The 26,206-nt window shown below is 33.6% G+C and overlaps 2 protein-coding genes across 3 annotated transcripts; both read left to right on the top strand.

Annotated features, from left to right (window-relative positions):
* Positions 1-5,518: 5,518 nt before the first annotated feature.
* On the top strand, positions 5,519-7,298 carry LOC118644858 (integumentary mucin C.1-like). Of its 2 annotated transcripts, none has more exons than XM_036284575.1 (2): positions 5,519-5,819; positions 6,622-7,298. In XM_036284575.1, the coding sequence occupies exons 1-2, from the start codon at positions 5,547-5,549 to the stop codon at positions 6,829-6,831; spliced, it is 483 nt and encodes a 160-aa protein (XP_036140468.1). In that variant the 5' UTR covers positions 5,519-5,546; the 3' UTR covers positions 6,832-7,298. The 2 variants fall into 2 exon arrangements, with proteins under 2 accessions (XP_036140468.1, XP_036140467.1); XM_036284574.1 differs by having other exon boundaries at positions 6,595-7,298.
* A 16,653-nt stretch (positions 7,299-23,951) lies between these two features.
* On the top strand, positions 23,952-24,285 carry LOC118644890 (putative uncharacterized protein ART2). The gene has a single exon (XM_036284664.1). The coding sequence runs from the start codon at positions 24,038-24,040 to the stop codon at positions 24,239-24,241; it is 204 nt and encodes a 67-aa protein (XP_036140557.1). The 5' UTR covers positions 23,952-24,037; the 3' UTR covers positions 24,242-24,285.
* Positions 24,286-26,206: the final 1,921 nt, after the last annotated feature.

The raw sequence follows: 26,206 nt of genomic DNA, 5'->3' as shown, positions 1-26,206 counted from the left end.
TATACATTATCAATATTAAAAAATTAATTTAATTAATTAAATAATTTGGAAATAATTTTGTTATTTTGTGGATTTTTTAAGGTTTAAAAATTTTGTAACAAATTGTTATAAACGTATTTATTTTTTGCATAATCAAAGAAACACAAAAAATGTTATATACGTTTTCTTTATAATTTTTTTCATAAAAGCAGCGTAATTAGTTTTTTTAGTCAGCTTTCAATTATTTCTTTGTAACAATTTGTTATAAAATTGATTTTTGTAAAGTACTTTTTAAAATAATACTTTTTGATACTTTTCAATAGTTGTTTATTTGCTAACTCGTTTGTTTACTAATCTCGCCATGGGCTTGTCATGTATGTGCGTTTAGCTTTGTAGGAAAGCGGCGGGAAAGGGGGAGAGGAGACTGCAGATTGTCTATTTGCTAGTTCGCATCTTCGCATTTGGTTACTGACCGCGTGCCGTGATAGGTGTTTTTTTGTGTCGTGAGCTCGCGAAAATAGCGATTAAAATCGTGTGTTTTATGTCTTTATGCGATTCGTATAAACGACATTTTCACATATTGTGTACGTTTTGTGTATTACACACTTATTAATTACTTAGTTTTGTAATTTGTTTACAAAGTTATATAAACTTTTGTTTTTTTAACATCCGTTTTTTTTTAATCGTTAATATTTTGATATTGGAAGAACAATGTCTAATTGGTGCGGTGGAATTGATAGTTTTTTCGACAAGTGTGTTTATAAAGACTGTTTAAATGGAAGAATATCCAATGGAAAGCATTTATTCCGATTTCCACTAAAGACGAATTATCGACATATTTTATGGATACGCAACAGTGGTAAGTATTATTTTTTATATTATCTGTGTATTATTTTTAATAATATTAAACATATTACATGATTTTTCTTTAGCACTCAATATATTATTAAGCATTTGCAAAAAAAGTTAATATCTTTTTTTAATTTTAAGTGCGGCATGATAACAGGCTTTCTTTTTTATATTTTTTGCTTTAGTTGATTTTTTTTATTTATCGAAATCAGTTTTTTAATATCAAAAGATTAAATGTATATGTATTTAACTTCGATTAATTAATGCTTATATTTCGGTTACTAGTGCTAAGTTTTTAAAACAAAATATTTGTTTTAAAATATTTATTATAATTATATATTGGCATGAAATTTTTATTTCTCTGCTTTATATTATTATCGCCTCTACTTCTTACAATGAAAGATATTTATTTTTTTATTTAATTCGCGTATCAACATGTGTCCGTGTGATTCGATGATTAAAAAAGGCCTATTTATCGTTTCTGGGCATGCGACAAACAAGTTAAGCGCTCAGTAGAAAACAACGGCATTGTTTTTTGTTGTTGAAACATTCGATGACACGCGACGTTTCCAAGCATCAGTTTTTTGACAGATTATAAAGTGAGGCGATTCTTTGTCAAACGATTAACATTTTTAACAATACTTTCGATTGTACTTTCGAAAACGCCCATGTTCAATTTAGTTCAAATTAAAAAAATAGGTTTTTTAGATAAAGAAAACATGCGAGAAAGATTTTTGGTGCCTCATAGATTTTTTAAATATCGCTAAAAAATTGATAATTTTTAAAAAATCTACTTTAGGCCCGGTGTTGTTTTGATTACCAACATTGCTTTGATTTTAAGGAAGACTTAAACATATGTCTCTCTTTAACTTTTTCTTTAAATAAATAAAGACAGACACTATTTATGTCTCTTAAATTTAACTTAAAGTTAAAATGATATCCGCGCAACCAGGTTTTAGTTTTATTTAATTTTTGTTACATTATCAATATGCGTTGTTTACATCGCTCGTTAAACTAACAAGCACTGCGGTATATGGTACAAAGGAGAGAAAGGATGGGATATGTGGTACAGTATCGTAGCGAGCAGGAACAAAAGGGAGAAGGGGCAAACTCCTCAGTAAGACTTATTGTAATTTTGAAATAATATATATTTTATTAAATTTCAGATTTTAATAATAACAATTTACTTTTTTAAACATAAATATAATAAAAATGCTGAGTGTTAATTAGACGCTTATGTTAACGTGTGTTATACTTTGTGTCGCATAAGAAAAAAATTATACAATATTTAAATAAATTGTCTTAAGTTTAGCTACATCGATAGAAATAAACATAACAAAATTAAAACATATTAAGTTTATAATATTAAATAATTAAGAGAAAAGATAATTAATATGCATAATAAAACATGAAACATAATAAACCACTGGATTTACTGTCAATTACAATTATTTCAACAAGTATTTTCCTAAAATTTTATTGAGACGAAAAATCCGTGGCATATTTTGTGTAACATGAGACAATAATTTAAAATGTACAAACTAACAAGGACAACAATGTACAGAGTTTCAAATGTACAGCGGAATTTATTTTTAATATAAGATTATAAATGTATTATTTATTATAATTATACATTTATGGCAATAATATAATAATTACGATTTTGTATTACTATAGTTTTCGACATTCGTGAAGTACTATTGTTTTTGAACAATATAAAGAAGAGTATGTTTTTTTAAGATTTGGGTGACTAATCGTTTTATTTTCTACATTTTCTTATGTATTTTTTATCGTACCAATTAAACATTATCAATATAATAATGCCGTATTAAAAAGAAATGGTACATTTAAATAACACGAATAAAATTCTTTGTATCGTAATTAAATCGCTCAGTTATGCTTTAATAATTTGAGAATTAAACTCAAGTTTGAATACATGCGAACGAAATAATATTGCATCGCAAATTGTGAGATTACATTTTTCACCGTAACATTTGTTATATAAAAATTTAATAATTTTATAAGGCCCATTTACATGACAACTTGAAAATACGATATAATACATCAATTATTGAATTTTTATTCCATTCTCTTTATTAATTTTCTTTTTATTCTTGGGTGGTTCAATAGTGGTACAGTTATATTTCGTATGTGAATAAGAAATTTGTTTTATGAGACGAATTTTTTTGCTCTTAATCGATATATTATACTCGATATTCGATATAAATGGAATGTAGAAATAGTCAATGATTTGTAAAAAAAAAGTAGAAAAGCAATACTTGATAAAATCATTATATAGCGTAGTTATATTCCAATTATTATACAAAGAAATTAAATTTACGCTGTACAATATTGAATATTATATATTAACAACTAAATTTTTGCTAAGTAATATTAATTGTTTTTTATCAAACTTTTATTTTTGTATTTTTAAATTATTGAAGCATAACTGACAGCAATTTTAACAATGCGAATAAATATTTTATTTACTCTATTTTAATGTACCAATTTCTAATTTTTCAAGTATGGCGTTATTTTATTGATACTTTTCGGTTTCTGTGAAAAATACATAACAGAATGTTGAAATAAAATAATCGCCAAGAAAATCTTTAAAAATATTCTTCTTTCGCTTTCTTGCCGAGCTGTATATATTTCATTATCTTTTATTATTTTGTTAAATAGATTTATGGGTAAAACCATAAAAGATACAATTTTAATAATATCTCTAGGATATTATATAGAAAGCTGTTATCAAAATTATAATAATTATACACTGTAAAAAATTTTTGTAAAATTATAACTATAATAGTGGGTCATTTTGAGACCAATTTTTGTAAAATTATAACTATAATAGTTGTAAATTTTGTGTTCATAATTTTGCAGTGTACAAGTAAAAATAATTTAATTTGTCATAAATTTGTTTACAGTGTATAGACAAGTGTAAAAAACAAATTAAGAAATTATTGCAAAATTTATATTCAAAATTATATATATACAAAATTACATTAAAATTTACAACTATTATAGTGGATCTCAAAATTATCCATTATTGTAGTTGTAATTTTACAAAAATTTTTTACAGTGTACATTATTGCCATAAATGTATTATTATATATTTATATAATTAATTAATATATTTATATAAACTTTAGTATTTTTAAGAAAAAAATTATTTATACTTTTAGTGAAGATTTAGTATAAAAGGTAACAAAGGTATTAAAGATTTGATTTCAACATATTTCTATCTAAAACAATATGAAAACGCTTCTAAAGTACAGAAATCGGTCCGAAAAGGGTTGGGTACTGGATTGGCTAGCTTGTACTACGATTCCAAACACAAGCATACTCACGCACACATCGCGCTCCGTCTATCCATGAGCTATCGTCGTGGGCTCGGTCAGGGCCGAGCTCAAAACGTGGCGTAATGATTAAGACAGTCGTAGTGCAACAAGCTTATGCGTTGTCTACGTCTACGACTACGACTGTCTTAATTATTACGCTATGTTTTGTGCTTCGGCCCTTACGTTTGGCCGGCGTGCCAGGCGCATTCAGCGCAGATTTCGAGACGACCACGGCGTCTAAATGCTTTTTCGGCAAATATTTATCGCGCGGGCGCCGCCGACTCTCGCGATTATTATGATTAATGCATGATTATAAAAATGATTATTATACAATTTAATCAACTGTAATAGAAAATTAATTGTTTAACAAGAAAAATAAAAAAAATTGACTGTAGAAATTTAAATAAAAATTTTTTACTCTTAAATTTTTATAATACCATTTATATAACAATAAAAAGTAAGGTACGCAAAGCGTGAGTAGTTGTCTAGTACAAAAATGAAAAAACGAATACGTTACTTCATTACTAAAAATTAATTATTTCTTTTATTAAGTGCAATAAAACGTAAAAATTACTCTTCAGCACAAATATAAAATGTAACCTAATTAAAGTTTTTTTTTTTATTGAAAAATTTTATTGAAGTCTTAATATTAATTCTTTAATCTGTTTTTTAATTGAGAATTAGAAATTTATATTTTCTCAATAAAAATTTTTAACATTTAATTTTTATTGCATTTTTGTTTTAATTTTTTATTTTAATTAAGAATTAACATTTTAATTCTCAATTTAAAAAACTATTTAAACCTTCTGAAGTCAATTTTTTATTAATTTTATTATACAATTAATGTCCTATTACAATTAATTAAATTGTATATAATCTTTTTTATTATCATGCACCAATCATAATCGCGAGAACCTGCGGCGGACGCCCGCGCCGCGTGATAAACATGACAAAAAACCATTTAGACGCCGCGATCGCCTCGAAGTCAGAGCTAAGCGCGCTTGACATGTCGAACCGATCGAACGTAGTCGAACGCAGCCGAGCGCGCGACGATTTCACGGCTCATGGATAGACGGAGCGCGATGTGTGCGTGAGTGCGTGAGTGGGAGTGTGCCACGTGCCAGTAGGCAGTATCTTGGAATCGCAGTCGCAGCACGACAGCATCACAGGACGTGTTCTGGTTCTGCTTCCAACATGATTAATGTAAGTATATGTATATGTAGGTATAGCAATTATCATTCTGTATAATAAATTATAACAGTAAACTCTATATTATTTGTATTTTTCCAGCCTACGAACGTTGCGACGACGGCGGCGTCGATGGCGACGGCGACGGCGACGGCGGTATCGACGACGACGACGACGACGGCGGCGTCGATGACGACGGCGGCGTCGACGACGACGGCGGCGTCGACGACAACGACGACGGCCGCGGTGGCGACGACGATGACGATTACGCCAGGCACGGCAGCGTCGACGTCGACGACAACGACGACGGCCGCGGTGGCGACGACGATGACGATTACACCAGGCACGGCAGCGTCGACGTCGACGACAACGACGACGGCGGCGGGGTCGACAACGGCAGAAACTGCCGTTCTAGAAACGACCCCATTAAAAGAGAGGACTAATTTGTCCACAAATTTAACTGTAAGTAAACTTTAATAAGTAATTGTATTTTGTTTTAATACAATCTAATTAACATCATTAATACAATCTAATGAAATACATCTCCGTAATGTATCATTGTTACATATTACTGTTACGATGTACTATAGAGTATGCAGACAATGAAAATTATAAATTTTTGATGCGTGATTTCGTCTACATTGTCGCAACAGTAATACATGACAAAAATGCATTATAAGATTAAGTTGTAAGTCGATTGAATTATTTGTACTTATCTTAAGAATATCTTAACTTATTCGCCCGGCTTACCAAATATCGGGATGCGGCGAGATAAAATATTGTTTAGCAAGACACATGTCCACAGTCATTAAGAAGACAATAAATAATGTCGCTAGGCATGCAGAGTTGTTTACAAGCTCGGCACAGTCATTATCGTATTTGTATTGTAAACAACAACTCCCTGCGTGCCTAGCGACTGCGGACGCGTGCTTTGGTAGGCGATCTTATCTCGCCACGTGCCGATACAGTAGGTCGAGCGATTCGACTGTTCTTTTGAATTAATTATTGCAAAAATCGTAGAATAGAATATCTTAGAGGATATTTCTATTCAATTTAGTCTGTTTTATCTGTATGCAAATGCTGTCAAAAATTTTTATTTACTCTGTATGTGCGCGTCCGTGCGTGTATGCGTGCGTACACATGTATACAAGTAGCATGTAGTAATTAATTTGTCTGCATTTCTAATTATACATAAATTCTTATACATTTCTTTATTTTTTATTATTTTACATTACAGAAAGAAGAATTAATTAATATGATGAAGGAAGTGCTGGCGGAGGCAGCAAAAAATAAGCGAGGAGGTAGAGGAGGCAGAGGAGGCAGAGGAGGCAGAGGAGGCAGAGGAAGCAGAGGAAGCAGAAGAGGCAGAGGAGGCAGGGGTGGCAGGGGCGGCAGGGGTGCCAGGGGAAGAAATAACTCCATAATATGTAGGGGGGGAATACACATTTATTATAACGAAAATGAGAAGAACTAAAAATTTTATAAACCAAAAATTTTATAAACCTTTTGTACTACTTTTATAAATAAAAATAAAATATAAAATTTTAAAAAATCTAAACTAGATGCAACATCGGAGTTTGTTTACCTTTTTTCTTCATTCCTCGATCTCCGCAATTTACAATGACGCGTACGTACAAAATTGATCTGGCGCGTTTAAACTATTTCAATCGTCATATCTCGAGAACTAAGCGTCCTAGAAAGACGATTTTTTTTCTAAATTGAGCTATCTCGAAGAGACAAGATTAATGAGCTGAATTATTTTATATCTCCTCAAATAAACGTAATAATTATTTTTTCTTTTTTAAATTATTTATTTGACGCGTTAAATATGTATGAATAATTTATTTACCTATGCGGCGTGTGCATATGCTCTATGTTATTATAACTACCGTGTCTATTAATTAAAAATTTTTTATTACTTTTATTGCAAGGAATGTGTACGTCTTTTTATTTTTTTCGCATAATTTAGTACAATTAACAAATATTTAAGAGCATATGCACACGCTGCATAAATAAATAAAATGTTTATATATATTTAACGCGTCAAAGAAATAATTTAAAAAAGAAAAAAATAATTATTACATTTATTTGAAGAGATATAAAAAACTAGTTTAGCTCATTAATATTGTCTCGTCGAGATAACCTAGTTTTAAAAAAATCGTCTTTTTATTATGCTTTATGCAGAGTCAAACCTGAGATCAATTTTTTCCCAAACTGGCTTTTTTTTTAAGTTAATTCGGTTAGACCGTTAGACTAATGCATTCAATAACGTTTTCCGAGCCACACATATCTACGTAACCGAAAGACACTATTTCTGCCAGTGCGTGTATATGCATATACTTGCACACGCATGAAAACCCGCACATTTGGACGCATGCATGTATACATACGCGCATAAAAACGTTTAGTTTTTATCCCTATTTTATGTTAAAAAAAAAAAGATTGTTAAAATCATGTAATATAATTTTAATATCTCCGTTTTATAGTTCTAGTTTTTTTTTTTGTAAAAATCTAATGATTATGTGAGAAAATGAAATATGTATATTTTTTTTGTGATTATGTATTAAATATGTATTATTTTTACTTAATATTTTATAGGAATATTTTTTTATAAAAATGCTTAAATGTTTTAAAATTGAAAAAATTGATTGTAAATAAACGGGCTATAAGAAGTAAGCGCAATAAATTATCCGCACAAAATTAATGTGTATATTTTAATGCATAATGCTATAATTTATGAAAAAATTACAGTAATTTTTAAATTGCATTCCAGCTTTATTTTGAACCATAATTTACTGCATAATTGTGTTTTAAAATTAATAATTTCTATGTGAAAAAATATATAACAGTTATGTAAATAATATTATACAAAATTTTAATGTCTTATTACAATATTTGAAATTAATTTACTACAATTTTTAATTACTACATCACTTATATTCAGATAAGTAATATTTTAATTTGTATACGTGAACACATTACTTCCGAAACGTAATTGTGCAGATTCTGAGTCTTTTCACAGTCAGTTATGGAACATTGTGGAACAGATTCAACCTTCATTAGCATGTGGATTACAACAATTTAATAAATATATTTTTTACATAAAATTTATAATAATTCTACAACGCTATTGTGCACTGTAGATAAATCAAAATAATAAAAGGAAAATATTTGCAATGTGTTAATTATTGTATTTTTTGTAAATGTAGCAATATATGAATTACTATTAATTTTTTGTGCATGTTAACTCTTTATAGCCTTAATTTACAATATAATTTTTGAATAAATATTAAAGTAACAGTTATTATCAAATAATTAATTTTGTTTTAATTACAGGAAATACTAATTTACAAAATTGGTCTCCTAGCTCTCTTCGACGTGCGGGATTATGTGAAGACCATTTTAGTGCATCGTCCTTTACAAATGTAGAAAGAAAAAAATTAAAACGAGATGCAGTGCCAATTCCATATAATATCACCACTTGTCATGAAGATTCAAAATCCAGAATGGAAACATTGAAAGAACAAACGCTGCAGAATGAAGAATTTTTACATATTACTGCACCAATACCACGTGTAGAACAAACGGTGCAGAATGAGGAAATTTTAAATATTTCTGCACCAATACCATGTGTAGAACAAACGGTGCAGAATGAGGAAATTTTAAATATTTCTGCACCCAGGCCCGGATTAAGGGGGGGGCTAAGGGGGGCTATAGCCCCGGGCCTCGTTTGTTAGAGGGCCTCACTCGAGCTATTCAAAAATATCTTTCAACTAACTAAAAATATTTTTTAAACGCTAATGCGAGATTCTTTAAAAGATTCGTTATAATTTTTTTTTCTTGAAGGGCATACTTGTGTTGTATTAGATTTTATTTTAAGAAATCCATTGCATAAACATAAATTTTCTGTTAAAAATGAAACAATCTATCAAAGAAAATATATAAACGTGTAAAAATAGAATAATCACTTTATGTATTAAATTATATTAACTACAACAATACTCATTGCACAAAACAGTTTTTAAATAATATAAAAAATATTTACTTTTACTAAAAATAATTTATGTTACAAAAAACAGACTTTTTAACTCTGTAGCATTTCAAATTTCTCATTATCAATAAGCCGTTATTATCTTTAATAGATTTCCTTTTTATAAAATTTTAATGAAACGGTCACTAGAAGCAAATGACACCTTAAAACAGTATTATCAAAAAGCATGGTAGTGCCTCGCGCCAAGTGTACGCGCTGCCTCTTTTACGCGAGACGTCGTTTGTTCCAACAAACGAAAAGCGCAATAGCGCTATGCGTGAAAGCGCGTGTCGCTGGTAACAGCGCTATATGTGTCTTAGCACGTATCGCTGTGCCAGTTGATGCTCGTTTTGATTCCCGGAGAAGAGATCACACGAGATTCTTTGGTTTTAATAGTGATATATTCGCTCAAGCGAGAAGTGTGCAGTGCATATTATTCTGAGTTTTATTTCTTTTATATGACAAAATATTATTAATATAATCGAGTAATAAGCAATTGTGAGCTGTGACAATTTTATATGTAAAATTTCAAAATGTCGAGAAGATTTGAGAGTGGAGCTCAAAAAAGGAAGTTGAGAAAAGAGAGAGAAAATTTTCAAAATAAACTTCCGAAATTGACAGAATATTTTTCATCAAATCAATTAAACTCTCAATCAAATGAGCAAAGACATGCCCAAAGTGACTCTCAATCAAATGAGCAAAGACATGCCCAAAGTGTAGATTATGAAAAGAAAAGTACCGAAAACTATTCTACTTGTAAGACTGAAAACGAAGATATCGCAAATAAAAAAAATCTTAATGTTTACTTGCATACTGAAGATACATATCAGAGTAATAAAGATCGCATTGAAAATGATGTTTATGATAGCGAAAACGAAGTTTCAATTGAAGCTAGTCATACAAATAAAACTGAAAGTTTATCAGTCATAACGACGGAAACAAATGCAGGTATATTTTCACAATTTTATAATTATTCTTAGGATAGACAGAACAACAAAATTATATATTTTTATATTTAAAAAAAATTATTTTTCTTGGAAAAATATAACCAATCTGTAAGTGTACATTAATTACATGTATAATTTATCATCGTTATTGTCGTGATCTAATATCGATTAATAGATTCATATTTTAGCTTGTAAAATTGATATACGTCATGCTTTCAAACAATCAATGGTTCATTCAATGTCACATATTTACGTAGTCTGCGAAAAAAATCCTTTAATCCTATAGGATATGAAAAACATTATTATGATTAACATAAGTTTTATATCTTTTTGTATCCAACATTTTAGCAGGAACACGGGTTTTGTTTAAAGTATTCATTTTTAAAAATTTGTTTCGTCTAAAGTATTTTTATTTTTACTTTTAGATGTGTTACAAAAAGATCCTGCTTTATGGCCACTAAAATTAAACGAAAATCAGCGTGAAAAATATATAAATGCAGGATACTCGATTTTCCAGAATAAGAATTCTACTTTTAAGTCTTCAAAACGAGAGTACTTAAAACAAAATAGATATTTTTCTCCTAAGTATTTTGAAAGAGAATTGAAAAATGGCGAACGATGTAATCGAAAATGGTTGATGTTTTCTGAATCCACTGGAAAAGTATTTTGCTATGTTTGTAAGCTGTTTTCAAAGGATCATGACAACACGTTTGTGAAGAATGGATTCTCTAATTGGAAAAAAGCCGACGAAACGATTTGCAATCATGAAAATAGTAAAGAGCATAATCGATGTACGGTAGATTGGATTAATTTTATACAAAAAGATGCACACGTCGATAAAGATATGATTAATAAAATGCAATCCGAAATTAAATATTGGACGGAAGTATTAAAAAGAATTCTTGCCGCTATTCGATTTTTATCTGAAAGAGGTCTTTCATTTCGTGGTACTAATGAAGTGATTGGATCATCAAATAATGGTAATTATTTAGGCGTATTAGAATTGATTGGTGAATTTGATCCTTTTTTAAAACAGCATATAAATATGTATGCAAATAAAGGTAGAGGAAATGTTTCCTACTTATCAAAAACTATTTGCGAAGAATTTATTGAATTAATGTCTAGAAAGATTCTAACGCAGATTAAAAATGAGATTAAAGAATCTAAGTATTGGGGACTCATTGTCGATTCTACTCCAGACATTTCGCACGTAGATCAACTATCTGTGATATTTCGATATTATTTCAATGATCATATTCATGAACGATTCTTTTGTTTCCTACAAATTACAAGCCATAAAGGCAAATCATTGAGTACCGAAATATTACAGTTACTTGAAGAACATGATATAAATATAGCTGATTGTCGTGCACAAACGTATGATAATGCTAGTAATATGTCTGGCAAATACTCCGGCCTGCAAGCATGTTTAAAAGAACAAAATAAATTAGCATTCTACGTTCCTTGTGTTGCTCATTCTTTAAACTTGGTCGGAGAACGTAGCGTCGATGAATGCATTCATTCTAAAAATTATTTTGGTCTTTTGCAACGATTGTATTCGTTTTTTGGCGCTTCAACGCATAGATGGAATGTTCTAGAAAATCAAAATAACTCAAAACTGACAAGTTTATCAGTTACCCGATGGTCGTGTAGAGCTGATGCTTCTAAAGATTTGATTGAAAATTTCGACGGAATTTATAAAGCTTTGTCTTCCATAGCGGAAGATAAAGATCAAAAATCGGATACTCGACACGAAGCTACATCTTTATTAAACAGTATGATCAAACTTGAAAATGTATTTATGGCTGTGTTTTGGCATCGTATTCTCAATCGATTTAATACCGTTAGTCAGTTTCTTCAACAAGTTGAAATAGATTTGAACACAGCTAGTAACATGCTTTTTTCACTGATCGAATTTGTGAAAAATTTGCGAGATAAATTTTCAAAACTAGAAAGTGAATCAAAAGACCTTAGTAAATTTGTCAATCAAGAATATTCTGACGCGGATAAAAGAAGAAAAGCAAAAAAGTTATGCGACGGTGTGAAAGAAATGGAAACATTTGAAAAATCTGATAAATTCCGAATCGAAACGTTTTACGCGATCATCGATAAACTTGTAAGTGAACTACAGAAACGGAGCGAAGCTTATAGCCAAATAACAGGGTTGTTTGGCTTTCTCACAAAACTATTAATTATTAGCCTTGATGAGATGCAAGTAAGTGCTAAAAACCTTATAAAAGTTTATTCTCAAGACTTGGAAGAACAATTGATTCATGAATTGGAACAATTCATATTGCTGCTAAAACTACAACCTAAAGGTTTTTTTTCAAATCAATATGGAAAAAGTAACAATCTATTAAATCCCTTAAAAGTTTTGAATTGGATAATTAATAGCGGTATGGTCGATGTTTTCCCAAATGTTTGCATTGCATATAGATTATTTTTGACTACTCCCGTCGCAAATTGTGAGGCCGAAAGGTCATTTTCAGTTTTAAAAAGAATAAAAAATGTGTATAGATCAACAATGCTTGATAGCCGTCTATCATCTTTGACGAGATTAGCTATCGAAACCGAATTGTTGAGAACTTTGGATTTCGACGACATTATTAAAGAGTTCGCGGAAAAAAAATGTCGAAAGAAACATTTTTAAATAAACAAAATGTAATTAAAATTAGATTTTTTATTAGATTTTTATTTTATTGTTAGCATTTATTTGTATAAAAACTTTATGAAAAAAAATAATTTGTATATCTTTTCTATAAAATCCCTCCCCCCTCCGCTTTTTCGTCAAAGGGCCTCCATGAAGTCAATAGTCTCGGGCCTCAAAATACCTTAATCCGGCCCTGTCTGCACCAATACCATGTGTAGAACAAACGGTGCAGAATGAGGAAATTTTAAATATTTCTGCACCAATACCATGTGTAGAACAAACGTTGCAGAATGGGAAAATTTTAAATATTACTGCACAAACACCATGTGTAGAACAAACTGCAACTGAATTATGTGAACCACTTTGTGATACTTTATTAACACATGATGAACACTTTCAACGACCTCCACCTGTAACTTATAGATCTGCACGTTTAAATTTTGATACGCCACTAGAAGAGGAAGATGTGATGGAATGGATTCATCTAGAACCACCTATACATGAAAAAATCTCTACATCTGAACAAAATTCTCAATATGAAAAGAAGCAAGAGAAAAAAACCAATGAAAACAATGCTAAATTACAAGAAACAATAAACGCTCTAAAATTAGAAGTTAAACGATTACGATGTCAAAATAAACATTTAAAGTATCGATTGCGTATGGCACTAAAATATAAAAAGCCAAAAAGTAAAAAACAGAAAAAAGAAGCGTTAAAAGAAATGGTAAATGAGCAAAAATTGCATCCGGTAGCAAAGGCAATGATACATTTACAATTGCATACGCCACGTACAGCTTATACAGAAGAAGAAAAAACTCTTTCCAGACAATTATATTATTATTCAACCGCTGCGTTCTGTCGTTTAAGAAAGGCAGGTTGTAATTTTCCAGGACAACGAACTATTAGACGATGGCTAGAAGAATACGATATTAGACCAGGATTTTGTGATTTCATATTCCAAAAATTAAAAGAAAAGATATCTCGTATACCAATGGAAGAAAGAGTATGTGCGTTAAAATGGGACGAAATGTGTATAAAATCTTATGAAGAATATTCATCAAAATTTGATGAAATAGAAGGTCTTGTCGATCTTGGACCTTTAGGAAAAAGTTTTGCAAGAGCAAAATGTGTATTTGCATTTTGTCTGGATAGTTTAAATGCGCGCCATCCATGGCGTCAACCTTTGGCATACTTCCTGCCAGGAAAATGCTTGAAAGCAGACGAAATAATAATATTATTAAAAGAATGTTTAGACAGATTAAATGAAACTGGTGCTGACGTGCAACTTTTAACATGTGATCAAGGCACATGTAATCAAAGCGCATATACAAAACTCGATGTTACTCCATCGCAACCATATTTCATACATAATAATAAAAAATATAATACTTCATATGATTTCCCACATTTGGTGAAAAGATTGACAAGTTTTCTTAGAACTCATAATAATATTTATTGCGAAGGAAAAACAATCGCATCATATTCAGATTTTGTTACGACATGGTCTATTGATAATGCTGCAAAGGGAGGCTCCAATTTATTATCGCACATAACAGAAGCGCACATTCGTCCGAATACTTTTGAAGCAATGAATGTTAAGAGAGCGTTTCAGTTATTCAGCCATACTTTTGCAGCCGCAATAAAAACAGTTGGTTACGGAAAAGAGTTGCAAACAGAAACATGGGAAGCGACAGCTAATTTTGCAGAACGCATGAATACTGTTATTGATGCTTGCAACTCTTATAGTTTTAAAATGACGTTCGGTGGAAAGCGGCTATTGTCCGAAAAAAATTCAGACATTATAGACCTACTAACAAATTTTGCACAATGGTGTTTAAAATGGTCAAAGTCACCAAAAGAGATAAAACAAGTTCCCTGTTTCAAAGGTTTTGCTATAACTGTACAAGCTATTCTTAATACTTATAAGATACTTGCAAGCAAATATGAAGGGTTTGAACTTGCAACTGGCTTGTGTAATCAAGATTCAGTGGAACATTTGTTTTCTAAACTAAGACAACGCGGAGGATTTAATCCTAATCCAACCGCAAGAATGATACGATTATCGATGAGACATATTCTTTCTACAGGATATATTCAAACAAGCGACAAAGGCAATGTCCAATGTCCAGAAAGTGAGAGTCTTATTAATGAACCAAATCGGCTTATTAAGACAATAGAAAAATCAATGAATATAAGTGATATCACTGCAGATAATGAGGTCGATCCAGAAATTCAATTACTTGAGGAAGATGTTAATATTCTAGAAGAATACGATGATAATGAAGATATCGAAAAAATGGAATCACTTAGCAATTATGACGAGAATGCCGTGACATATTTTGCAGGGTTTGTAGCAAGGAGATGTTTTGAGAAAACTGATTGCGATAACTGCCGTAATATTATGATGAAAACGCCAATGGACGATCAGACGACAAATGAAAAATATATAGAATTTCGGGAATATCCGAACCCAGATGAAGATGCGCCAGTCGTAACAAAATTAATACGACCGACAACTCTTTTAACAAATGTCATAAAAATACAATTAATGACATTTAATCGTACATGGCTGTGTCATTGGGCATCTGCACAAGTTCTTAATAATATTGTAAAAGAATGTATAGCTGCAACAAATAAAATACATACAGAATGGTTTAATAAAAAAGACGCTTGTTATAATCATCGGATAGAAGCATTGAGATATATGATTCTTGTAAAAATATATTCTCGCACGAGATACAACAACCGTGCAGAAAAAATAGCTAATGCTACCAATACTTCTGCAAGAAAAATGAAAAATATTTTAAATAAATAAAAGAAGAAAAGAAAAAATTATATGCCAAATATCGCTCGAATAAAAAAAAGAAAAAAAACGTAAAACATGAAAAAAGGCCAATAAAATTCTAATTTGTTAGACTCTTATTGGCTTTTGTGTAATAAAATTTGATCGTGCTCTTTTTCAACATTCTGCTATTTATTCAGCAAAAATATAAAACCATAGTTATTCTTATTAACTTGTTGCAGGTTCTTTGATTTTTGCAGAAAAGGATGAAGTGGCTGCAAACAGTACAACAGAAACAAGGTACGCAAAAAAGAAAACAACATAAAATGCAGTGTTTTTTATATTATAAAACTTAAATTGTTATATTTTAAATGTAATATTTATAATTCTTAATATTACTTTCTTAATATTACTATATCTTTTTATTACTGTTTATATCTTACATTGTTATCATTGTATAAAAAAATATTGTGGTACTGTATTACAGTTTGCATGTATATTTGTAATGTTTCAAATATTTGCAAACTGTAATATTTTACAACAAATATTTTTTTTATTAATATGAAAAATAAGTATAAATTTTTTAATTTTATAACAAAGGATCGCAATCACAGTAGAAATAATTGCATAAATTGTAGACTAGCAGATTAAATCACGGATTACATTAGAGGTTTTTTTCGATCATGCTAGCAGATTAAATCACGGATTACATTAGAGGTTTTTTTCGATCATGCGATCATGCTATAAAATTGAAAAATTATACATTTTCTTATCAATGATATAATGAAAGATACGAATGATAATAAAATTGTAGGAGATATAAAATGTTGGCACACGGTATTTCATATTATTATTGGACAAGGGATACATAAATACCGTGAAACATTTTCATAAATTATATAAAACCATAAAACCATAAGACGTCTAAATATCTAGAGTATCTAGACAATAGGGAAAAGAGACGTCAGAAGCATAACTAAGCTTCCATTCAAAGAAAATGTACATAATGTATATTTTCCCGTGATGATAATCTGCTAGTCTCAGATTTATGCAATTATTTCCACTGTGATTGCGATTAATGCCAACAAGAATTATATATCTCCATTAATAAACAAAAGTTTTCGTAATACAAGGATAACTAGAAAACAATAAAATGTTCATTCTATGTAAAAAATACAAATTCTACGTAAGAAATAATATCACATTATTATTAGCACAATTCCTTAAAACATTTTATTTTCAAATGCGATGTATTTATATTATATATCATATATATAATAATATATAGTACATATCATATATACATATATATATAATATATGTTATGTTTTTTATACATATGTATAATTTCTATAAAATAAATATTAATGCAATAATTATTGATAAAGTTTAAATTTTTAGTATTTTTTTTTTAACGTAACTTGCATAAATCCTTCTTATCCTTTTATCCTTGTTTTCTGTTTTAAAGAGGCGAACAATTGTATTAAATATGAGAGTGGACTAGACCTATTGGGGATACCACTTTAAAAAAAATGCACCATGTTATCTACCGCAAGGTGGTGTGGAAATGATAACACTATAATATTTTGTATATCGCGAGAGTTTATTTAAAAAAAAAAACAATTAAAGAGATTAGTTTGAAGGATGGCGAAGAAAGAGAGAGGGAAGGACGACTTGCACATTGTTCAAAAAAGATGTTCCTTTCATATATCAATAAAGATTCCGTCTGAGAACACTATTTCTTTTACTCAAATTATACACACTAATTTGCGAATTTTTATTATGTTCCCATTATTGCAAAAATCGTAAAACAAAGAATTTTTCTATTTTTCTATTTAACCCGCTTTATGTACCAAAAATTATTATCAGACCAGATACGCTGTTAGAACGGTCCTTTTTAAATAATGCATTAAAATTTATTGAAAGCCAAGATTTAAATTTGAAAAATTTGTTGTATATTTTTAAAAAAGTATAAAACAATTTTTTTAAATAAAGGCGTTCGAAGAGATGAAAAGCAATTTATTCTTTTAAAATAAAATTTCTTAATTATTTTACGTAAAAAATTCTCTGTGACATTCTGCATGAAAAAAGTATAATTGAATAAATAGAATAATTAAAAATTAAATATAATATTATATTTCAAAATATTTTGACAAAAGAATATATAAAGCCCAAACAGAATTATATCATTGACTTATATCATCCCGGGAAAAAATGTTTCATATAGAAATATATATAAATATATATAAAATATGTTTATATATGTTTATATTAGTATCCTTTTCATTATAAAATTTCTGTTCAATAAAAAAAAATAAGTTGTACTAAAAAGACGGAAACTAATGTAAAAAATAATTTTTGCATTGCTGCTGTTAAAAAAGCTAAGGATGAAAAATTGTTCATATATTCCGGAATATATACGATTATATATGGATAATTTTTCATACTTAGCTTTGTTAAAAGAAGCAATGTGAAAATTACTTTTATAATTAGTTTCTGTCTTTTCAGTATGACTATTATTATTTATATCAAATAGAAATTTTTCAAGAGAAAGGAAACTAGTATAAATATATATGGACATATTTTTTATATACTTATGTTTTTATATAAAACCTTTTTCCTGGGATATTTTAAAATATTTTATTATTTTAATATTTAAATTTTAAAGTAATTAAATATAATAATTATCTTATAATATCAAGTTTTAAATGTGTTACCTTTTATATATATTAATTTTGTATTCACATTTAAGATTTAAGATCTAAGGTAGTTATTATGCATTACTTTGAAAAAATTATGAGAAAAGCATAACAAAAGCATGTAAAATTCGATTGCATCAATATTACTTTAATTTAAAAAATTTAAACATATCTATCTTTATCTTTCTTTCTAAATAAATACGTATTTTTTAGACTCTAAGTAGAATGACTAATTTTAAAACTTGAGATACAAGACAATCATCACGTGTTATTTTAAAACATAAATTTTTCTTAAAACCAAAAAATTAGTTTAACGAGTCTTAAAATATACGTGTTGTTTAAATTCCAATTAATTAAGGCTATGTGTCATGTGTGTATGTGTTGCTGTGTGTCGGGAATTTTACGGGTCTATTAAAAAATCTTTGAGATATTATAAATTTTTTAAGTAAAAAAGGTGTCGGTCTGAAGCATATATTTGCATTACGTGAGCGAGTAAGACAGTAAGGGGGGCGAGCGAGATGAGAATAACCATGCAAGGAAGCTCGATCCGATTCTCGGGCTCCAGCATGCTGTTATTATTCTCATCTCGCTCACTTCTATTACTATCTCATTCGTTCTTGTTGATCTCTCGCTCGCTCCTCTTACTATTTCGCTCGTTCTTACTGAATGTCTCTTTCGCTCTTGTACCTTCTCGCTCGTACACATTACGAAAAATCGATAATTCTGTTACCAACATTCCGTCCATATAGCACGGAACACAACCAGGTAGTACGGACGCACACCAACGAACGATTTTATTGACAGGGTCAAAAAGTGGATGTGATACGTAGTTCTACATCCACGTTTGGCGCTGATGCTACATCCACATTTCGGTCGCACGAAAAAGGCCGCGGTGGCCGCTCTCAGGCTTCTCTCTGCTACTATTTAAAATTTCGTCTTCTGGTTCACAATTATATTCATTATCAGGTTCATAATCAACATTATCATTTTCTAAAAATTCTTCCACTTTATCTGTTACATATTCTATGTCAGGTAAATCCACTTCCAAATAATTTTGAAATTTTAAAGCAAAATGAGTGTGTACATCAAATAACAAGTTATTCACTGCATTTGTTATAATATCCTTTATCACATCGCGTAATTGCATTTCTCTTTTATTTATAGGCGTTGGTGGAATATGTGTAATTTGAAATAAAATAATTAACATATTAAGAACATTCGCAACATTTACGTGTAACATTATGCTTCGCTTTGTAACGAGCCGTTCCTCCGCCACGTTAAGACATATAGATACGAGGCCGTTACCCTCCTACCTCGTGTAGTCCCCTTATCTCGGTCTCCCCGCACATCTCCGCTCCTCTTGTCACCAAACGGGGGCTATAAAAGCCCTCCGCTGGTGATAAGGAATCAGATCTCCCCGGTCTAGCGAACTGAGCCGACCGATCCTCTCAGCGAACTGAGCTGAGCATCCAGAGCACGCACTGAGTGCCAAACATAACCGCAAACCCGGTTCTCCTTGTCAGCGCGCACTGAGCGCTTCCTCGCGCCACGCAGTGAGTGGCAGAACACCGCCCCGCTCGTCACCCGGATCCCGGTACGCGTATTGAGCTACCGATCCCGACCGCACACGGGGACCCCGCACTGAGGGGAAACCGCCGACGCGGAGGATCATCCACGCGGGATGATCCTGGACGATAATAACAGCTGATCGTCGAACAGCTGATCACCGTGGCTGTCGAGCCGAGCTCCGCGCCGCACCGCGCAGTCGCGCACCGCTGCGACCAACCATAGCGCCGCACGGACCGACTCGGCGAGTAAGGACACCGCACCGTACCGCGCAGCCGCGACCGTAACGCCGCAGCCAATCCGGCCACCGCCGCGACCGACATGAACGCCGCCACACACTGCACCGCCGCGATTACACCGCCACGAGCATGTAGTTCGTAAGACCGGCCGCTACCACCGATCGACGCACCGACCGATACACGGGCCGTACGCCCGCCGCAGCCAATCCGGCGCCGAATAATCAACGCGCACATACGCTCCGCGACACACGTCGCCATAACCAATCGCCCGCGACTCGCATAGCGAGATCTTAGTTGTAAGTTGTTAGAGTAGGGACTTTGTATATATTAGCTAGGATATATTAGAATAAATACTAATTGTTAAATATATATACCGCTTGCCTTCGTCATTCAACCAGCCCGCCGCCCGAACCCTGAATTACCCGCGGCTATTCGTAGCACATCGTAAATTGAAAATTCACGGTTACAGCTTAATTAAAAACAATCTAACAAGAAAAATCAAGCACATGTTAGATGTGATACTGATGTACTGATCAAACACACGTTAGACTTGACACTGATGTGAAAATGACGCGTAACACCATTAATAAAGATACCAAACTTTTATTAATACGTGATTTCATATATGATACATACCGTGATATGACGAATATAAAACTTGAATGTGAAATATGTGACGTAGAGAGAATGAACACTGTGTGAAAGCAACGTGACTACTAATATTGCGCAACTGTTAGATAAAAACTAATACATACAAGGATGCAGATAATATAAATGTATAGTATTATAACGTAGATAATATATAACATATATAATATACACATAGATAATATAAATGAAACGTAGTATAAGATAGTATAATTACTTTATAAATGCTATATACATAAAAGTCAATTTTATTGAAAATTTATCTTGATTAAAAAAAAAATTTTTTTTCGAAAAATAAACAGCATAGTTAAATGGAGGTATTTATGCTGTAAAATTTATGTATAAAACATTTTTTTATATTTTGTTTAGTTTACGAGATATATCGAGAAAAGGTAAAAATATCTCAACCTTTGAAGGGTAGTTTCACTCCTTCAAACCGTTTATAAGACCAAACAGAAAATTTTCTGATTTTAATGAAACTTGGCATAAATGTAGAGGGGGTAAATACATTAATTTAGAAATGTTTTATTTTGGTTAAAAAACGGCTTGAAGGGGTGAAAGCACGCTTCAAAGTTGAGACATTTTTGCATTTTCTCGATATACTCGTAAAATAAACAAAATATTAAAAAATGTTTCATACAAAAGTTTTACGGCATAAATACCTCTATTCAACTATCATATTTATTTTTTCCAAAAAAAAATTTTTTTTTAAAAAAATTTGTTTTTAAAAAAAAATTTTTTTTTTATAAATAACATAGTTAAATAGAGGTGTTTATATTGTAAAACTTTTGTATGAAACATTTTTTATTATTTTATTTAGTTTACGAGATATATCGAGAAAAGGCAAAAACTCAAAATTTTTGAAGGGTGGTTTCAACTCTTTAAACCGTTTATAAGCACCAACTTATAATTTCTAAATTCATGTATTCACCCCCTCTACATTTATGCCAAGTTTCATTAAACTCAGAATTTTCGGGTTCGCGAGGTTTCCTTGTGAGTCGAACGCTTTGGCAATGTCGATTGATGCTATGAAGAGTGATTTGTGCTGTTTATGGTAGTACCTTAATATTAAGTCCAACAGAAAGATGTCCGAACATCCATCAGTTGGTCTAAACGCTCTCTGTCGTTGATCTAGCGGTACTTCCCGCGATAGTTGTCCTGCAAGTACTTTGTGCAATATCCTAATCAGCACAGACGAGACAGTTATAGGTCTAAAGTCCGATGGTGTTGACACGTTAGACTTTTTGGGTATTAGCGTGGTAACCGACTCCAGCAAATAAGTGGGTGCCCTTCCACACCACACGATTAAATTTAATATCCGGACAAGTACGTCCAGAGGTACTTTTTTCAATAGACGAGCTGTTAGACCGTTTGGTTCTGAAGAAGTATTATTAGGAGGGCTAGCTCTTTTTATTTCCGCTATTGAGATTGGTGCCCATAATACGCTGTTAACCGCTCTCGCATTTTTAACTCCTAGGGAGATATCATTACTCCCACTCATAACTTCTTTTCAGAAGGGGATCATGACATCCTTAGGTGGTACTTTCACATTTCCCACATCGTCTAAGAGCATGCGTATACATTTAGTACAATTTTTACGCCATAGATTTTGCGCTTTCGCGTATTCCGCTCGCCGCTTCTGCTTCTTGCTTAGCTCCGGCCTGTTTTCATTGGGCGGTTTTGTACACCTATCTTTTCTTCTTCTAGGCGGAAATACTCTCCTGAGGTAAATTTCCAGATTCTTGAGTATCTTTTCCTCACTAGAAAACTTGGTAGTGCCCTACAAAACCTAACTAATTCGGCCATGTGGTAGTCCTGGCGTTCTGGTCTATGTAACGCCTCTAAGTATGCGATAATTTCCGCTTTATATTCGTCAGGAGGTTCTGGATCTTGCTCCTCCTCTGGTTCCGTTTCCAAGAACTCTTGGACTATGGCTCGGTAAGTATTTTGCCTACGTTTTGCCTTGATACTTTTCAAGGTTCGCTCCGGAAACTTGCGGCTTGGTTTAGGAATTTTCCCCCTTGCCTTACTAACTCTGACTTTCTCTTGGCCAGGATCCTCACTTCTTCGTCCGTCCATCGCGCCTTGACTGCTACTTTGTTTTGCCTAGAGTCATACCAATCGGCGTGTGCCCTTCGAGGATGCAAACTTCTGCCCGTTACGGTGCTAAAGGCCCTATCACAATCAGAGTATTCGCAAACAAAGTCGAGTTCGTCCTTCACCGACGCGCCCGCACCGGCCCACCTACTCCTAGTAGTTGGACCCCTAAGGCCAAAGGGCCCGGGGTTATTTTCCATCCGAGGCTTGTTACTATTGTTTGGGCCAACTAATACAGACAAAGGAGCTAGCAACTCCAGTGCCCTTAAGCGCCACCACAGCATTTAGCCGCCCGACGAATCGGAGCGTTACCGGAGTTACCACGAGGAGATAGCTGGATGACTTGTTTGTGAGAGACTTAGTGGACTTTACAAGAGGTCTGTATTGCGCATCACTCCCCGACAATGATACCCCCCAAGAGTCTACCCAAATGAGCGTCCAGCCTCTGTGACACCCGTACGACATGGTTTTCAGGCCACTAGGATCTGTGGATTCAAACAACAAACACCAGCCCGCCGCACTGGACTTTGTAAAGCCAGAACAGCTGTTAAACCTTCGCTGCAAGGGCACGTTACCTCATGAGGGCGAGCGTACATGCTTACTCTCTGGCTACATTAGCTCTCCTTCGGGCAACTTGCAGTATAGACGCAAGTAATCCCACGGATGGTAGCTTTGCATTATCGGCCGCTCGATCGAGTGCGTGAACCATGTCCGAACCTGTGGTTTCTCTCGTACTGAGCAGGATTACTATCGCAATGACGAGTCATCAGTAGGGTAAAACTAACCTGTCTCACGACGGTCTAAACCCAGCTCACGTTCCCTGTTGGCGGGTGAACAATCCGACGCTTGGCGAATTCTGCTTCGCAATGATAGGAAGAGCCGACATCGAAGAATCAAAAAGCGACGTCGCTATGAACGCTTGGCCGCCATAAGCCAGTTATCCCTGTGATAACTTTTCTGACACCTCTTGCTGAAAACTCTTCAAACCAAAAGGATCGATAGGCCGTGCTTTCGCAGTCTCTATGCGTACTGAACATCGAGATCAAGCCAGCTTTTGCCCTTTTGCTTTACGCGAGGTTTCTGTCCTCGCTGAGCTGCCCTTAGGACACCTGCGTTATTCTTTGACAGATGTACCGTCCCAGTCAAACTCCCCGCCTGGCAGTGTCCTCGAATCGGATCACGCGGGAGTATTAACGGCGATCGGCCGAGGCCTCACGCCACTCTGACACGCTTGGCTCTGGAACACCGTGACCGCCGGGGCACGAAGCCCTCGGGGCACGCGCTTCGCCCAACCGAGTAAGTAAGGAAACGATGAAAGTAATGGTTTTTCACCGGCGATGTTGCCATCTCCCACTTATGCTACACCTCTCATGTCTTCTTACAATGCCAGACTAGAGTCAAGCTCAACAGGGTCTTTTTTCTCTGCTAATTTTTCCAAGCCCGTTCCCTTGGCAGTGGTTACGCTAGATAGTAGATAGGGACAGTGGAAATCTCGTTAATCCATTCATGCGCGTCACTAATTAGATGACAAAGCATTTGGCTATTTTTTTTCAATCACCATACAATATAGTGTAAAGCGACATTATACTTTAATAGTATAGAGGAGTGTGCCACACTTCCATCCCGCACTCCAAGCCAGCAACGGTCCTACTCCATCCTGCTTTTTTCATCGGACCATCGTCGATCTATTGAAGACATGGAAACACGCTAGTCCTCCTATCACAGCCCTTGAGAAGAGCATCTTTAATGCGCTCTTCTTTATTACACCTAGTTCCGTAAGTATTCTCGCAGAGGCCTCACTCCATATCCGTCTCCATGACAATGTGGCCGATGTAAATACCACTTCTCTGACTCCGTACCTATGTTTGATTTGCTCCTCAAGTGATTGGTAGTACTGCATCTTATTCGAATGAGCTAAACCTAGATCATATTTGTCATTAATTATTTGGGCATCTATTACAATGGCTCTTATTCCCAGTTTTGCTACGATGTCTGGCTTTCTAATACGGCCTTCCAAATTGAACTTAGACTCTTCCTCTACCACATAACCGCTCTTTGTTAACGATCTTGCTATGTAGCTTGTTATCGCGTTGTGTCGCCTGATTCTCATCCCATGCGTTTGATGACATTGCTGGAGTATGTGGTTTAAGGTCTCCGGACATCCACAGCCAGCACGACAGAGGCGGTCTCCGATCCTACCCCGTGTTGTTCTTGATTTAGTTGGTGGGGCGTTAATACGCAGCTTACAAGACTAAAGGAAGTCCCTGCCACTCAGGAATCTGTTTCTATCCTGGATTTATGTGTGCTGTTGGGGGACTTTGTCCGATTCACGCAGTGGACCCCCATCAATCCTGGCGTACAATGCTTCGGCCCATCTCTTCCTAATATCTTTGTTGGTAAGATGTGTCGTTCCATTTTCCGTGAGTCTCAGTGCATCTCTTCATTTCCGCCGTTAGGGAGGAACCCGGCAACTCATCTCTGTGTTGCTCGGCAACAGGTAGCTTCTGAAGGCGGCTCAACCGCCGCACCGGAGTGTTCCACCTAAGCGATGATATTCCGAGACTACCCGACTTCACCCTGGCATGGAAGTACGCGTTTGGCGTGTCTGATGGAAGAGCCAGTCAACCGCGTATTGCCTGTCGCACAATTCGGTCACCTTTCTGCAATATACCCACGGAAGTGTTTCCCAACTCCAACTTGTGATACAGCTTTGATAGTACAAATACTCTCAAGGCAAACAGCCGCTGCTGCGGCTTGAGCGGTGCTTTGGTTAGTTTCGTGAGCATGTCCGTCAGCTCGTTCGTAACGCGCATTTTAAATCTACCCTCTGGTGTAAAAGGCACCCCAAGATACCGCCACTCGTCACTTCGACTGAGGGAAGGTAACAGTCTGTTTTGACACATAAAGACCGTACTCTTGTCTATAACGGTTTTCTTCTCGTGGGGGACATTTTTGAGAGCACAGTAAAGCATTTCGAGGGGTTGATCGCCAGTCCGCACTGGTCCAGGAAGGTCACCGTACTGTCCAGCCTGCTTTGCAATCTCATTGGTGTTGAGGCAAACAACAACATGTCATCTGCAAAAGCAGCGGCGTTTATTGCGAGTCCACCTACTTTTGTTTCAATATCTGGCGATAACCTGGTAAGGAGTCTGTCCACGACCATATTGAATATAATCGGAGACATAGGATCT

Source organism: Monomorium pharaonis, chromosome 3 (assembly GCF_013373865.1).
Source record: "Monomorium pharaonis isolate MP-MQ-018 chromosome 3, ASM1337386v2, whole genome shotgun sequence".
Classification (NCBI taxonomy): Eukaryota; Metazoa; Arthropoda; class Insecta; order Hymenoptera; family Formicidae; genus Monomorium; species Monomorium pharaonis.
The sequence above is the reverse complement of the archived record's forward strand: the minus strand, read 5'-3'. Positions and strand labels throughout refer to the sequence as shown.